Source organism: Sorex fumeus, unplaced genomic scaffold (assembly GCF_029834395.1).
Source record: "Sorex fumeus unplaced genomic scaffold, SorFum_2.1 ptg000063l, whole genome shotgun sequence".
In the NCBI taxonomy this organism is placed as follows: domain Eukaryota; kingdom Metazoa; phylum Chordata; class Mammalia; order Eulipotyphla; family Soricidae; genus Sorex; species Sorex fumeus.
In genome coordinates, this window is record NW_026606120.1 from 60780076 (window position 1) to 60798228 (window position 18153).

At 41.9% G+C, this 18153-nt stretch overlaps 1 protein-coding gene across 4 annotated transcripts in view; it reads left to right on the top strand.

Moving 5' to 3' along the window:
- Nucleotides 1-18153, top strand: part of TRIM37 (tripartite motif containing 37) — a 102060-nt gene that overhangs the window by 37118 nt on the left and 46789 nt on the right. For 3 of the 4 annotated variants that reach the window (XM_056127536.1, XM_056127535.1, XM_056127537.1), the window contains exons 14-17: nt 4522-4636; nt 5832-6050; nt 7499-7635; nt 9169-9254. In XM_056127536.1, coding sequence (XP_055983511.1) covers nt 4522-4636; nt 5832-6050; nt 7499-7635; nt 9169-9254 — 557 coding nt within the window. The remainder of the gene's footprint in view (nt 1-4521; nt 4637-5831; nt 6051-7498; nt 7636-9168; nt 9255-18153) is intronic. The other variant, XM_056127538.1, reaches the window with a different exon arrangement.

Below are 18153 nucleotides of genomic sequence, written 5' to 3' on the forward strand. Positions count from 1 at the left end.
TGAGATATACCCTTACAAAACTGTTCATGATTGGATTTCAGTCACACAGTATTCCAACACCCATCCCTCTACCAGTGTACATTTCCCAGCACTAGTGCCCCAAGGTTCCCTCCCATCACACCCCCCCACCCCCACCCTTCACCCTCTGCCTGCCTGCCTCTATAGCAGGTGCTTTTCTTCTCTTTCTCTCTTCCCCACTCCCCCTTCCTTCCTTCCTTCCTTCCTTCCTTCCTTCCTTTCTCTCTCTCTCTCTCTCTCTCTCATCTCTCTCTTCCTCTCTCTCTCTTCCTTTTGGGCATTGTGGTTTGCAATATTGATACTGTCTTTACATGATGTTTTAATTTCATAGTGAAAATGAAAATGAGAAAAATTCACATATTTTAAGCATGTTTCATATGGAGGTTTAGAGTTTTTATCTGCTTATAAGGTTTCCATAACAACACCTTACTGCGGGAGAGACACACCCGGCCATGCTCAGGTATCACTCTGACAGTGTAGGGCTTGCTGGGGGGGGGGGGGGGAGGGGATGGTATGTGATGCTAGGGATTGAACTGGTGTCAGTTACATGCAGGGGGAGTGCCTTCAAAAGTCAGATCAAAGTGGATTAAGTGGATTAAAGACCTCAATATCAGACCTGAATCCATAAAGTACATGGAGGAAAATGTAGACAGAACCCTCCATGACATTGAAACTAAAGGCATCTTTAAGGATGAAACACCACTGACCAAGCAAGTAGAAGCAAACATAAACAAATAGGACTACATTAAACTAAGAAGCTTCTACACTTCAAAAGAAACAGTGACCAAAATCCAGAGAGAGCCCACGCAATGGGAGTTTATCCAGTATCCATTGGATAAGGGATTAATATCCAGGATATACAAGACATTAGTAGAATTGTACATGAAAAAAACCTCCAGCTCCATAGAAAATGGGGGAGAAGAAATGAACAAAAGTTTCCTCAGGAAATACAAATGGCCAAAAGATACATAAAAAAATGCTCTTCATCACTAATCTCAGGGAGATGCAGATCAAAACAACAATGAGATATCATCTCACACCACAGAGACTGGCACACATCAAAAAAACCAAGAACAACCACAACAACCACTGCTGGCATGGATGTGGGGAGAAAGGGACTCTGTTTCATTGTTGGTTGAAATGCCAACTGACTTAGCCTTTTTGGAAAACAATATGGGCATTCCTTAAAAAATTAGAAATTCACCTTCCAAATGACCCTGGAATTCCACTTTTGGGAATATATCCTGAGGGTGCAAAAAACAGTAGAAATGACATCTGCACCTGTATGTTTGTTGCAGCATTCACAGTAGACAGAATCTGGAAACAACCTGAGTTCCCGAGAACAGAAGACTGGCTAAAGAAACTTTGGTACATCTACACAACAGAATATTATGCAGCTGTTAGGAAAGATGAAGTCATGAAATTTGCTTATAAGTGGATGGTCTTGGGGAGTATCATGCTGAGTGAAATGAGTCAAAAAGAGAGGGGCATACATAGAATGACTGCACTCATTTGTGGAATATGAAATATCATAATATGAGACTAATACCCAAGGACAGGGCAGGAGTGATAGCACAGCAGGTAGAGCATTTGCCTTATATGCAGCTGACCCGGGTTCGATTCCTCCATCCCTCTTGGAGAGCTACCGAAAGTATCGTGCCTGCACAGCAGAGCCTGGCAAGCTCCCCATGGTGTATTCGATACACCAAAAACAGTAACAACAAGTCTCACAATGGAGACATTACTGGTGCCCGCTCAAGCAAATTGATGAACAACGGGAGGACAGTGCTACAGTGCTACCAAGGACAGTAGAGACAAGGGCCAGGAAGATGGCTTCACAGATGGAAGCCTGCCTTATGAGCTAGGGGAGAAGGCAGCTGGGATAGAGAAGGGATCACTTAAATCAGTGATGGAGGGAGCGCTCAGTATGGGGGATGTGTACTGAAAATTGATAAAGGACCTAACATGATGGCCTCTCCATTATCTGTATTGCAAACCATAAGTACCCATAAGTAGAGAGAGAGTAAGAGGGTAAGAGGGAAATTGTCTGCCATAGAGGCAGGAGGAAGGGTGGGAGCAGGGTGTAGGGATACTGGGAACATTGGTGGTGGAAAATGTACATTGGTGGAGTGATGGATGTTCGATCATTTTATGACTGAAGCTCAAACACGAAAGTTTTGTAACTGTAGCTCACGGTGGTTCAATTGAAAAAAAAAAAAAAAGGAAAGTACCTTAACCCCTGAATTATCTCTTGGATCCCAAGAATTTTTTTAATGCAGTTTAGCCTAACCTCTTAAGTTTTTGTTTAGATTACTTTTGTTTATAACAAAATTTATAGACTTGGTTATAATACAAGAGCAGATTCCTGTTATGATATTTAACCATATTTATTGAAAAATAACTGAGCATGTCTGGCACTGAGCTCATAATCAGAACAAGACTTTTTGTTTTGTTTTCTTTACGAAAATCAAGATGGAATGGTCAGACAAAAAGAAAATACTATTTTATAAGTCAGTTTTGTATTAACTAGTATGAGTGCTAATGATTGTTCAAAATGTAAAGATTCTTAGTAATTTTGTCTATACATAAATATGGATAATCTTTTTCATTGAAAGTGAGGGAATTTTACTTGCTACTTGATTTTGTTGTATGGTACAAAAATAGTGAAAATAGTGTACCATTTTAGAAGTCATTCAAAAGTGACAGTATACTTTAGAAAGTCTTCTAATGTGTTAATAATACTTACTGTCTAGGCAGTATGTACTTTGATGGTTAAGTGAATCAGTTCTATACTCCAGTGCATGAATACCTTGACTAAAAGGAGCTTGTTAAAGATGGCTATTAAGTGGTCCTTAGATACTGGTATGAGCTGTAAAATTGTAGGGGTAAATGAAATGGTAGTTAATATGGGGGTGGGAAACAAAGGTTGCTTTGTAGGTTTACGCAGTAGAGTTTCCTCTTTCTTCAGAGGTATACTGTAGTCCTATAGATTTTTTGTTGTAAATAGAGTTATATTCAGCTATATAGCAAAGATTTGCTGTAGTATTTACTCTTTTTTAATTAAAGTAATGGAATAAATTAAGAGCCTATAGTTTATATCCAGTAATACACTTTAATATAGATACTGTTGTTTTTTTTTGTTGTTGTTTTTCCTAAACCATGAAGAAATATGACATTGTGATATTTGAAAAGCTTGACCTACACTTATTTTCACTTCTTTCCGGAAAAATACAGATTATTCAGTGCATAAAACTTTTTGGGGAATAGTAAAGTTCAGGGCAGTTGAGCCATTAAGTAATTTTTTTAATTGAGAGGAAGGGAAAATTCTAGAAGAGGATTATTTAACACACTTTGCTTATTTTATTAGTGTTTGATCTGGACCAGAAAGTGGTAGGAAACATTATCTTCCTCTTTCAATATTTGATCGATTCTTCACAATTCAAAATCAACATTACATTTGCTCTAGATTGTTGTAATAAATATATTTTAGTAAGTTAGTTTGGGGTTGGAGCGATAGCATAGCAGGTAGGGTGTTTGCCTTGGATGCGGCCAGGTCAGCCGACTTGAGTTCGATTCTTCCGCCCCTCTCGGAGAGCCGGCAAGCTACCCGTGATGTATTCAATATGCCAAACACAGTAACAAGTCTCACAATGGAGACATGACTGGGCCCGCTTGAGCAAATCGATGAATAACGGGAGGACAGTACAGCACAGGTTAGTTTGGAAGCTAACAACATATAATATCATTTATTTAGAAATGGTAGTTTGTTGTCTGAGGATTGCTCAAAGGGCTGGAGCACATGTCTTGCGTGTGAGGCCCAAAGTTCAATCCCAGGCACACATTATACATGACACTACTTTGTATACCTAATAGGCCTCCAACCACTTGCCAGCTATGTGCCATATGCCTCTCCCCCCACTCCCCAGCACTATGTGCTGGTAGACTGAATTGTCCAACCTGTTTGATATAGTACTGGTAGAAGTCATTCCTGTGCCCCCTAAACATTGTTTGGAAAATCCCCTGCCCTCCCAAAAAAGAAATGTATAGTTTGATACCATTTTTCTTTTTTTGTTGTTGGTTTTGGTTTTGTTTTCTTTGGGAGTCACATGCAGTGGTACACAAGGTTTACTCCTGGCTCTCAGGAATCACTGGGGTTTGGAGGAATCATACATGGTAAGGGATCAAACCCAGGTGACTGTGTAAGGTAAGCCTTATTCATAGTACTCTCTCTCCCACTGGAGAAAAGTAGTCTACTCTAAAACTATACTAAACAAACTGGACTACCTGTATAAATGGTAATACCAGTAACTCTGAGCTAATTTGCATGTTGGCATTAGAAGTTAAATTAAGTTTTAATTTAATATAGTTAATATAGTTATAATTCATAATATAGGTATAATTTATAATATAGTTATAATTATAGCCTAATATAGTTATAATTCTAAGACTTAGTTGATAATATTTTATTACTTAAATTGTTTTTATGGACAACCATTCTTTCAGGTTTCAGGTACGTTCACCAACATTTTTTCAAAAATGCCGGGACCAGCATTGGTATATTACTCAATTAGAAGCTGCACAGACTAGTTATATCCAACAAATAAACAACCTAAAAGAGGTAAGAAAATAGCTTACAGTTGAATTATAACATTTCCTGTTGCCTTTTGTCCTATTAAGATCTTGACTGTCTTTTGGTATTTATTTTTTCAGAAAAATCTAATTACCTGTGTTCCATTCTTATCACCTTTGAACCTTTAACTCTGTACTGTCCTATTCAGTAGCCATTAGCCACGTAAGGTTGTGTAAATTAGACTTTATTAAAGTTACAGTTTAGTTCCTTTCTTGCACTGTCGTCTTTCAGGTTGCTTGTATTGAACAGTGCAGATACAGAACATTTCCATCATTGCATAAAGTTGTATCTGATGATATATATTGCTGTACTTAAAGGTTAAAAACTCTTGTTTCTTTTGCTAATTTGATGTTTTTTTCCATGTCTTGAATTTATACTATTCTAAACTGTAGAACAATGGAGAGATACCCTGCCTTGAATTTTCACTGTTTAATTGAACATTGGGGAAGATCAGTTAATGAATTTTTTATTTCGCAATAGTAAACTAAATGATGTACTGAATAAATTTTACTTTTTTGGGTGGTGGGGGAGTTGGGGAGATTGTGGTCACCCCACGATGCTCAGGGGTTACTCCTGGCTCTGTCCTCAGTTATCACTCTTGTCATTTTAGGGGAACCTTATGGGGTTGAACCAGGTTGGCTGTGTGCAAGTCGTACCCACTGTACTATCACTGTGCCCCCATATACTGTATAATATTCTTACTACCAATGGAAATTTGAATGAAGTTGGAAGTGCTGAGGGCAATTATTAGCTTTAAGAAAATATGAGTATATATTTACAATCAGATTTTTATGTTGTGTACAGTTAAAGCAGCAAATACAGTTTAATCAGTTTGAAAGAGAAAATGATAAATTTTTTTGGTGCGGGTTGGGGGACACACTTGGCTCTGCCTAGGATTTACTCCAGGTGGCCTGGGGAACCATGTAACATCAGGGAACTGAACCTGGGTCAGCAAGCATCTTACTTGCTGCACTATCACACTGGCCCCAACTAGTGATATCTTTAACTTAGGTTGGATGTAAAAAGAATATAGAGCAAATTGAGCAATTTTTCCTTCCTGTAAGCAAAAGGCTTAAATGATTGATGGTTAAATGATTTTAGGAATATATGGATAGTTTCTTACATGTGTGCCAGTAAAGCACATTATAACTCATGTTTATTTGTGCTATTCTCATTTTGAAAGAGACTGACTATAGAGTTGTCTCGAACGCAGAAATCAAGAGATTTATCACCACCAGATAATCATCTCAGCCCCCAGAATGATGAGGTGCCTGAGACACGAACAAAGAAACCTGGGTCGTGCACTGACATGCTTCTTCAGGATGCTTCTACTGCAGCTTCTGTAAGCGAAGCCAAGGAGGATGAAGAAGATGAGGAGAAAATTCAGAATGAAGATTATCATGTAATAATAATAAGGCTCATTTTAGGTTGATTCTATACTTGATAAGAGAAATGATAGGTTTTTTTTTTGGAGAGTCACACCTGACAATGCATAGGGGTTATTTGTGGCTTTGCACTCAGGATTTACTCCTGGTGGTGCTCGGGGGACCATTTGGGATGCTGGGAATCGAACCTAGGTTGTCTGCGTGCCAGGCAAACGCCCTATCCGCTGTATTATACAGCCTCAGTGTTCGTATTCTAATATACCCGACCCAGATCAAATATTGAAGAAATGTTGTGCTTAAAATATTACCTATTTTCGGTATATGACCTTTCATAAATGTTAATAAATTTATTGGAAGTGGTTTGATTAAAGAAAGATAAGCATAGCAGGGTTTTTTTTTTTGGTAGTTGTTTTAAATTAATTTACTTATTGGACTTTTTGCCACATTTGTCAGCTAGAACTACTCTGACTGTGCTTGTGGAGGGTCACTCCTAGTAGTGTTGGAGACCATGTGGTATTGGAATCAGTCTGGGACAAGGAAGGTCCCTTTACCCCTGCACTCTTATCTGCCCCTATAGTTATTTTTCATGATGGGTATACATTTGTAGATATCTGCTAAAATAAAGGAGTCATTGAGGAAAGAGATTAAGGATAAGATATTGAGTATTAAGGAAACTAAGGAAATAATGGGTATTGAAATTGAGCGTTCAGGTGAAATAATTAACCTTCAGTGGTTGACTGAAAGGAAGGAAAGTGTTTAGTAGGACAACTGAAAAATTGAGATCTAAAATAACCAGGTATGATCTTCTGTGTAAATAAGGGACAGGGTTGATAGTGAACTTTGCTGGTTACAGATATTGGTGGGACTTGAGTGGTGTTTTCAGGAACAGTAGTAAAGCCTGACATGGAGGCTATATGAAAGATTTCCAGTTATTTTGAGTATCCACTCAAACTTGGCAGCAATAAATTTGTAGTGATAGGCTGTGAAAGAGGTAGTGTAATTTTTGTTGTTATTGTTGTTGTCAGTTTTGGGGGCATACCTGGTGGTACTCAGGGCTTACTCCTGCTTGCTACTGAGGGATCACTCCTGGTGGTGCTCAGGGGACCATAAGGGATGCCAGGGATTGAACCTGGCTCAGCCATGTGCAAGGCAAGCATTCTGCCCACTGTACTGTTCTTCAGCCCTAAATGATTTATTTTTGTTTCCTTTTGTATTTTGGGGGCCACACCCAGTAGTGCTCAGGACTTATTCCTGGCTCTGCACTTAGGAATCACTCCTTGCGGTTCTCGGGGGACCATATGGGATGCTGAGGATCGAACCCGGGTTGGTCTCCCACAAGGCAGGCACCCTACCCGCTGTACTGTTGCTCTGGCCCTGGTTTGGTTTTTGAATCATGGATTTGGTGGGATGCTTATCACAATGGAAACATTAATAAGACTGATTTTGTTTGTGTGCACTGATCTAGCATGAGCTTTCAGATGGAGATCTAGATCTCGATCTCGTTGGTGAAGATGAAGTCAATCACCTTGATGGCAGCAGTTCCTCTGCTAGTTCCACAGCAACAAGTAACACAGAAGAAAATGACATTGACGAGGAAACTATGTGAGTATCTTAAGTTAACTATATAACTACAAAATAAATGCTAATAAAATTATATCAGCTGACTTAAGCACAAACATTGGAGTATTCAACAGTTTTTTTTTTTTTAAATTGGCAGTGGCAGCAGGTAGGGCGTTTGCCTTGCATGTGGCCGACCCGGGTTCGAATCCCAGCATCCCATATGGTCCCCTGAGCACCGACAGGAGTAATTCCTGAGTGCAGAGCCAGGAGTAACTCCTGAGCATCGTTGGGTGTGACCCAAAAAGCAAAAAAAAAAAAATTGGCAGTGGGTAGAGGGATGATTACACACTGAGGTGGTCAGGGAGTATTTCTGACAGGGTTTAAACCCAGTCTCACCCCTAATTCAAAATGATGGAGCCAGAGCTATGAAGCAGAAGTGAAGAAAAAGATATGCTTGATGTGGTGATTCTTACTGCAACTTTCAGAAACTGAAACCTTGTTGGTAACAGAGTTGGGGTATTACCCCCTAGATGTTTTCAACTTCATTCTCATGCCCGGGACCTCTGCTTTACAAATGAAGTAGAAATAAGGATGATCTGTAAGGATGATCAATCCCTATAATATCAGCATATTGTATCTGGTAGAACCTTTGTTTCTTGGGTGCAGGAGCTAATATAGGTGAAAGAATGGAATTCCCCAATGGCTGAAATCACCTCAGCCTCAACAGGTAACTCGATTCAGGGTGAGAAATTCTGATACTTTGCATTGTGTGAGTGTCTATTGTGAGCTATGGTTGGTGGTACGCCAGATAAGAGCACTATGAAATTGACTGCATTCCACTGAAATAGAATTTTTTTTTGCGGGGGAGGGGAGTGCAGTGCATATAATTTATGACCAGTGGTTACTCCTGACTCTGCACTCAGGAATTACTCCTGTCGGTACTCAGGGGACCATATGGGATGCCATGGAATCAAACCTGGGTTGGCCATGTGCAAGGTAAGTGCCTTACCCTCGTACTATCACTACAGCCCCTGAAGTAAAATATCTTCTATTGGGGCCAGTGAGATATTATAGAGGGTAAAGCATTTGCCTTGCATGTGGCTGACCCGGTCCAGTCCCTGGCACCCAGTATCATTCCCTGAGCACTGCCAGGTGTGTCCCCCTATAAAAAAAATTTTTTTTTTCTGTCACCACTATATGGAAGGGGAAGAATAAATGATACATTAATACATCATGTACTGTTATTGTACTATTACTTAGTTGTTATTTTTGTTTTGGGGCCATACGTGGCAGTGTTCAGGGCTTATTCCTGGTTTTGCATTTAGTGATCATTCCTGGTGGGCTTGGGAGACCATATAGGATTCTGGGGATTGAACCAGGGTCAGCTGCATGCAAGGCAAATGCCCTGCCCACTGCACTGTGGCTCCAGGCCCATCAGTTATTATTTTTGTATTTAGAAATAAATATCTCCCTGTAGAAAGCACAGTGTAAAATTGTAACAAAATTTCTTGAGGTGTGACAATTAATGGTAATTGTAGTTACCACATGGGAATGATAAACTTTGTTTGATCTTAGGTCTGGAGAAAATGATGTGGAATACAACAGCATGGAATTGGAAGAGGGAGAACTTATGGAAGATGCTGCTGCTTCTGGACCTCCAGGTACAGAAACAAAGATCACAGACCCGTCTGTTGTCTCTTTGCTCTTAGATGATATCACTTACTTTTTTTACTGTTGTTTTTGGGTCACATCCGGCTGTACTCAAGACAAACTTCTGGCTCTGCATTCAGGAATCGCTCCTGGTGGGGTCAGGGGACCATGGGATGCTGGAGAATCAACACAGGTCTGCTGCTTGTAAGGCAGGCACCTTCACTGCTGTACTATCTCTCCAGCCCTTTGGTTGTATCACTTTTAAAAATTATGTGTATGTGAATATATGTATATTTTTTGTTTCGTTATGTTTTGTTGTTGTTCGGTTTTTGGGTTACACTCTGTGGTACTCAGGGCTTACTCCTGGTGGGCTTGGGAGACAGTATGGGGTGCTGGGGACCGAACCTGGGTTGGCCTCATTCAAGGCAAGTAAACTGCCTGCTATACTATTGCTCCACCTTCCCACCGCCTGCCATTACATGTTTTATAGTTATTTTTGTGATGCTGATAGAATCTCAAGGCCTAACTAGGCTGCCAAAACAAAGAAAGACAAAAACGACTGTCTGTACTTTCAATGCACATACACTGGCATCGGATGCATCCATCGAGGACCTGATGGTACAAGCGTGAATGATCAAGTACGACATCGTTGGTCTGACCGAGACCAGAAGGCATCAGTCACATCATGCCATTTTCAACAGTGGAGAAGAACTGTTCCTCGAAACATGTGACAAAAGAGGCATTGGTGGTGTCAGTGTCCTTGTCAACACAGACTTGGCCATAAGCATTGATTCATTCAAATGCCTAACAACCTGAATTGAACAATTACACTTGAATAGATAAGGCTCACTGCCGGCAGTTCCTGTCTTTGTTGTCTATGCACCAACATCCAGTTATGATGAAGAAATTGAGAAGTTCTACATGGAGCTGGAAAAGTTTTATAAAGAAGACCACACCTTCTACAAGATCATTGTCAGTGATTTTAATGCCAAGATAGGACCGAAAAGATCAGCTGAAGAACTCCACATTGGGACCCACGGCCTAGAATGGAACGAACAGGGTGAGAGATTATCTGAGTTCATCATGTCGACCAAGACCATCCATGGTAACTCAGCTCCAGAAGACTGAATCTAAACGTTGGACTTCGGAGTCTCCCGGTGGACGGTTCCACAACGAAATTGACCACATCATACTCAATCAAAGGTTTTGCCTGACCGATTTTGCTGTTGTCCCAAAATTCCAAATGGGATCGGACCACCGTCTCCTTTGTGCAAAATTCTACTTCACGGAGCAGGGAGAAAGGGCTGCAAAGTTTAAGAAGAGAACTCCCAGAACGACCACCAACTGGGAGCTCTTTGGCACTATTGCTACAATATGGGAAGATGCCGTCGTTGACAACATTGATGAGGAATACGATCGACTGATTCAGCACCTCCATGATTATGCGAAGAACGCCAAGAAAGAAATAGCCACAAAAAGACGCCTGTCTTTGAAAACTCTTGAGCTTATTTGCCAACGTGGCTTGGAGCAAACCTTGGGTAACCACAAGCGAACGTCTGACCTCACAAAACAGTGCAGAGAAGCAATAAAGGAAGACCTCAAAGAGAGAAGAGCAGCAGTGCTGGCAGATGAGGCAGAAGCAGGGAAAAGCATTCGCAACGCCTGCCTGTCCTTCACCAACTACAAGACCAAGATGACTGCCCTCCGACGTTCTGATGGATCTATCACATCTTCAAGAATTGCAGTGGAGAAGATTATCCATGACTTCTACTCGGATCTCTTTGATAGCCACGTCCACCTGCCCACATACCAAATTCCGCAGGATGAATATGTCGTTCCCAATGTTCTCCCTTTTGAAATCTGACACGCCATTTTGTCGGTAAAGATGTGAACAGCACCAGGCCCCTACAAGGTCAGACTTGAACACCTGAAGAATCTGCCATCCGTACTCATTAATACACTGGCTCGGCTCTTCACACACTACCTCTCTGAATGCAGGGTTTCATCCCAGTGGAAAACCAGCAGGACTGTACTACTGTACAAGAAGGGAGACATCCATGACATTGGCAACTATGGCCTAATCTGCCTATTGTCTGTCATCTCCAAGCTGTTCACTCGAGTCATCCTGAATAGGATTGGCAGAACACTCGATGAAGGACAACCATGCGAGCAAGCTGGGTTCTGCAAAAGATTCAGCACGATTGACCATATCCACATGATAACCAAGCTCATTGAGGTTTCTCGGGAGTTCAAGATGCCACTCTGTCTAATGTTCATTGATTAGAAGGCCTTTGATTCTATTGAGACCAAAGCAGTCATCGAAGCCCTAGCCAGACAAGGTGTTCAAACTCAATACATCAGAATCCTCTGTGAACCCTATTACGAATTCACTACTAGGATCTCACCATTCTACAGGAAGTGATCATTTTCGTCAAGAGAGGGGTTTGGCAGGGTGATACCATTTCACCAAAAATCTTCAGTGCCACCCTCGAAAACATCATGCGACAACTAGAATGGGAAGGAATAGGAGTGAAGATAGACAGTCGGCAATTAGACCACCTCTACTTTGCTGATGACATTCTAATAACAGCAAACATTAGCCAAGCGGCACAAATGCTGGCCAACATCGACAATGAGTGTGAAAAGGTCGGATTACAGCTGAATCTCATGAAGACAATGTTTATGAGAAACAGTTTCGTTCCTGAAGTTCCATTTGCTCACAAGGAAATAAACATCTCCGAATGCAACAGTTATGTGTATCTAAGTCGAGAAGTCAACATGACAAATGACCTGGCACCTGAGTTGCGCAGGAGGAAGAGAGCGGCTTGGAATGCTTTCCAGAGCGTCGAAGAAATAGCTAAGAGTACGAAGAACCTCCTGCTCTGGGCACATTTCTTTGATTCCACTGTTCTTCATTAACATACGCCTCAGAGACCTGGGCCCTATGAAAACAGGATGAGAAGAACGCTATTTGGGTCTCCCAAAGAGGAATCGAAAGAGCTATGCTTGGAGTATCACGCTTCACTCAAATGAGAGAAAGAATTTGGAGTTCCGACCTCCGTCAACGGTCAAGAATCAGGGACGCGGTCTCGTTTGCCAAGGTGTCAAAAATTAGATGGGCTGGACACATAATGAGATTTGGAGATGACCACTGGACTAGAGCTGTTACCGACTAGATTCCACTGGACGTCAAAAGACCGAGTGGCCGCCCACCTACGAGATGATCAGACTTCGTCATGACCCTGAACGATCAGTTTGAAGCTCTTTGTTTTCCTAGAACGAGCAGACACCATTGGGCTACACTAACATGCGGCAGGGATGAATGGAGACGTTACTGCTGACCTCTTGAGCAAATCGATGAGTAACAGGATGTCAAGTGATCAAGTGATCAAGATCTTGTGATGCCAGAGATTGAACTCAGGTCTTCCACTTGCAAGATAAGTACTTCAGTATTGGACTTTTTGGGGCTGGAGCAATAGTACAGTGGGTAGGGCATTTGCCTTGCATGCAACTGATCCGGGTTCAACCCCCAGCATCCATATGGTACCCCAAGCACTGCCAGGAGTAATTCCTGAGTGCAAAGCCAGGATAACCCCTGAGCATCACTGGGTGTGACCCAAAAAGCCAAAAAAAAAATTGAACTTTTCCTGACAGGTATTTTTTTTTAATATTTTAATTTTTATTAAAATATTACGACATCATTGGTCTGACCGAGACAAGAAGGCACGAATATCACCATGCCGTTTTTTGATACTGGAGAAGAATTGTTCCTCGGAACATGCGATAAAAGAGGTGTTGGAGGCGTCGGTGTCCTTGTCAACACAAACTTGGCCAAGAACATTGATTCATTCGAATGCCTAACAACCCGAATCGGACGTTTACATTTGAATAGATGTGGCGCACTGCCTGCAGTTTCTATCTTCGTTGTCTACGCACCAACATCTCATTATGGTAAAGGTAAAGGTAAAGGCCCTCCCGTTGATCGTCGATTTGCTCGAGCAGGCCCAGTAACATCTCCATTGGAGACTTTGTTGTTACTGTGTCTGGCATATCAAATACTCTCAGTAGCTTGCCGGGCTCTCCGAGAGGGGCAGAGGAATCGAACTCGGGTCGGCCATGCTGGCCGCTTGTAAGGCGAACGCCCTACCGCTGTGCTATCGCTCCAGCCGAGAAGTTCTACATGGAGCTGGAGAAGTTCTATAAAGAAGACCACACCTTCTACAAGATCATTGTGGGTGATTTTAATGCCAAGATAGGACCGAGAAGATCAGCTGAAGAACTTCACATCGGGACCCATGGCCTAGAATGGAACGAACAGGGTGAGAGACTGTCTGAGTTCATCATGTCGACCAAGACCATCCATGGTAACTCACAGTTCCAGAAGGCAGAATCTAAACGATGGACATGGGAGTCTCCCGGTGGACGATTCCACAACGAAATAGACCACATCATATTCAATCGACGGTTTTGCCTGACCGATGTCGCTGTTGTCCCAAAATTTTGAACAGGATTGGACCACCATCTCCTTCGTGCAAAATTCTACTTCACAGAGCGGGGAGAAAGGGCTGCAAAGTTCAAAAAGAGAACTCCCAGAACAACCAACAACTGGGAACTCTTTGGTACTATTGCGGCAACATGGGAAGATGCCATTGTTGACAACATTGACGAGGAATACGATCGACTGGTTCAGCACCTCCATGAATGTGCGAGGAACGCCAAGAGAGAGATAGCCACAAAAAATCGCCTATCTTCGAAAACTCTTGAGCTAATTTGCCAATGTGGTTTGGCGCATGCCTCAGGCAACCGCAAGCTAACGTCCGAGCTCGCAAAGCAGTGCAGAGATGTGATCAAGGAAGACCTCAAAGAGAGAAGAGCAGAAGTACTGGTAGATGCGGCAGAAGCCGGGAAAAGTATTTGTAACGCCTGCCTGTCCTTCGCCAACTACAGGACCAAGATGACTACCCTCCGACGTCCTGATGGATTCATCACATCCTCCAGAACGGCAATGGAGAAAATTATCCATGACTTCTACTCAAATCTCTTCGATAGCCATGTCCACTTGCTGACATACCAAATTCCACAGGATGGATATGTCATTCCCACCGTTCTCCATTCCGAAATCCGACACACCATTTCGTCGGTAAAGAAACAAACAGCACCCGGCCCAGACAAGGTCAGACCTGAACACCTGAATTATCCACACGATAATCAAGCTCATTGAGGTTTCTCGGAAGTTCAAGATGCCGCTCTGTTTAACGTTCATTGATTTAAAGAAGGCCTTTGATTCTGTTGAGAAGGAAGCGGTCATTGAAGCCCTAGCCAATCAGGGCATTCAAGCCCAATACATCAGGATCCTCCGTGAGCTGTATTGCGGATTCACTACCAGGATCTCACCATTCTACAAAGAATTGATCGTTGATGTCAAGAGAGGGGTTTGGCAGGGTGATACCATTTCACCGAAACTCTTCAGTGCCACCCTCGAGAACATCATGCGATGACTGGAATGGGAAGGAATGGGAGTGAAGATAGATGATTGGCAACTACACCACCTCCGCTTTGCTGATGACATTGTTTTAATAACACCAAACATCAGCCAAGCGGCACAAATGCTGGCCGACTTTGACCGTGAGTGTGGAAAGATATGACTACAGCTGAATCTTACGAAGACAATGTTTATGAGAAACAGCCTCGTTCCTGATGCCCCATTCGCTCTCAACGGAACGACCATCTCCAAATGCAACAGCTATGTGTACCTAGGTTGAGAAGTCAACATGACAAATGACCTGGCACCCGAGCTGCGCAGGAGGAAGAGAGCGGCTTGGAATGCCTTCAAGAACGTCGAAGAAATAGCTAAGAGGACGAAGAACCTCCGGCTCCGGGCACATCTCTTTGAATCCTCTGTTCTTCCTGCATTAACATATGCTTCAGAGACCTGGGCCCTACGCAAACAGGATGAGAACGCTATTCGGGTCTCCCAAAGAAGAATAGAAAGAGCTATGCTTGGAATATCACGTTTCACTCAAATGAGAGAAAGAATCCGGAGTTCTGACATCCGTTGACGATCAAGAATCAGGGACGCTATCTCATTTGCCAAGGTGTCAAAAATCAGATGGGCTGGTCACGTAATGAGATTTAAAGACGACCTCTGAACTAGAGCTGTTACTGACTGGATTCCATGGGATGTCAAAAGACCGCGTAGCTACCCACCTACCAGATGGTCAGACTTCTTCGTCAAGATCATGAACGATCGGTTTGAGGCTCTTCATGTTCCCAGAGGGAACAGATGCCATTGGGCTACACTAGCACCTGACAGGGACAAATGGAGACGTTACTGGCGCCCACTCGAGCAAATCAATGACTAACGGGAAGTTAAGTGATTAAATGAAGTGAATTTTTATATGTTGTTCACAATAATTTATTACATTAAATATTTCAGTACCAATCCCACTATCATTATACCTTTCCACCACCATTATTTTGAATTTTTCCACCACCACCCAAGCCTGTCTCAAAGGCAGATGCTAAATTTCGTATTGCTTGTTATGAATAATCAACTAAAAATGATCCAAAAAGGTTTCCTTAGAGGAAAGTGTGTGAAAATTGTTGCATCTGACTGGGAGCTATTAAGCACATGTATCATTAACATGTTGTTACAGGTTGAGTCATTTGTGTTTGTGTGTGTGTGTGTGTGATTATTATTTTTTTTTATCAAGATCGGTTACCTTCTACCTTACACCCCATCAGATGTGGTATGCTACTCTTGTTATATCAGAGGCATAAAGTATGAGCTGTCAGTGCGCTCAAGGAATTCTAAAAATTTAAATAGGGTGCTAGTTATATTTTTAACTAGATGGTGATTCTGGGGTCTGGAGGCATCTCTGCAGCAAGTTGCTCTCTTCTGAGATTTATTTGTGAGTCTCTGGATCTTGGCTGTTAATGAACTTACATGGCACCCAGAGGCAGTTCGTGGCCATGACTGCCACGGGCCCGGAAGCACAGAGAGATTGGTGGAGGATGCCCGTTCCTGGCTCCGTGTGAGCCTGGAGATTTCAGTCACATACCTGGGTTTTTTGGTGGATTCATTCTCCCATGTGGGCGTTTTGTCTCAAACCTGTGAAGATTGGCTGTGAGCATGATGGCAGTTGGGGTCTGGAGGTTTGCAGCTTCCAGGTTCTGTTAGGGTAGGTGGAGGGACACGTCTGCCCCCCTTTGAGGTACCTGGATGAAGTCAGCCTGGCTCAGGTGAGGAAACATCTCTGCAGTGTGTTGCTCTCTTCTGAGATTTATTAGTGTCTTTCCTGACAGTTCTTGATCAATCTGACTGACAGTTCAAAGGGCTCAGCCCCTGTGTTGGTTAGGAACTTCCTTTTTTCAGAGTACTAATAGGAGACTCTCCTGTTTAAAAAAAAAAGAATTACAGGTGATTTGTTTAAATATTTTTTCCTCAAGGAAATGGAATGTGATTCTCCATTCTTAAATGTAGGCTATGTTTAATGACTTGCTTTGTAAATAAGTAACAAAGTGGGAGGTGGGTGGGGATGAATTTATACTAGAAAAACTTACGAAACATTACATTTGCCAAGTGATCCAAGTTAATGCTATTGCTGTTGTCATAGTGGTAGCATTAGATTGGCACTGTGGTGTCATCCTCCTTTAAACCCTTAAGCACGGTCTAACCATGAGAATACCACATACAAATCTCAAGTGAGGGACATTCTGAAAATGAGACCAGAGTTCCTCAAAATTACCAAGGTCCTTGAGGGCAGGACTATAGTAGAGTGGGTAGAACTCTTGCCATGCAGCCACCCTGGGTTTGATCCCCAGAATCCCATATGGTCCCCTGAGCAACACCAGGAGTAATTACTGAGTGTACAGTCAGGAGTAACCCCTGAGCATCACCCAGAACACCAAAACAAACTACCAAAGCCCTCATAGACAAGTTGGAGAAACTGTCATAGACAGAGTGACCCTAAAGAAAAAGATACAACTATATATAAATATTCTGTATGGGTCCCTGGAACATAAGAACATAGTGGGGATATTAATGAAATCTGAATTAGTGTGGAATCTAGGTAATACTAACATAACTGTGTTGGTTTATTAACTAATAAGTGTACCAAGTAATAAGAAATTCTACTAGTAGAGAAACTAGGTATAGTATAAATAGGAACTTCCTTATTTATACTTTTTCTTTAAATCTATTCGATATGCCAAACACAGTAACAAGAAGTCTCATGATGGAGACGTTACTGGCCCCGCTCGAGCAAATCGATGAACAACGGGAGGACAGTGCTACAGTGCAGTGCTTTAAATCTAAAACTTCTAAAATGAACTATTGAAGTTTTGATGTGGCAATGAAAAAGCTGATTGGGGTGATGTAGAAAATGCCTTGTGTTATGAATTACACTTCCGTGTTGTTAATGGTTAATATTTTGGAACCCTACAGTCATCCAAAGAATTGTATCAGTCAATAAACTGTTAAGTTGTTAATTAAAATGGAGGTCTTTCTTATACAGAATCTAGGTATAAAGTAAAATGGTATTATTTTTAACTTATAGAAAGTGCCGAATAACTTGAAAGAGCTACTGGGTGATACTGAAAATACATCTTTAGTGATTTGGATTATTTTATTCCCATAAGAATTGCTTTTAAAGACTGCAGAGATAGTATAGGGTTTATATCTTTGCCTTGCACATTGGCCGACTCCAGTATCTGAGCATCAAGCCAAGAGTAAGCTCTGAAGACTGCCATATGTGACTCCAAAACCAAAAAATAATAACTGCTTTTAGTTTTGTTACTCTTTTTAGTTGCAAGAGAATGTATGTTTTTAAATACGTATTGTAGCACTGTGGTCCCGTTGTTCATCAGTTTGATTGAGCCGGTATCAGTTACGTCTCCATTGTGAGATTT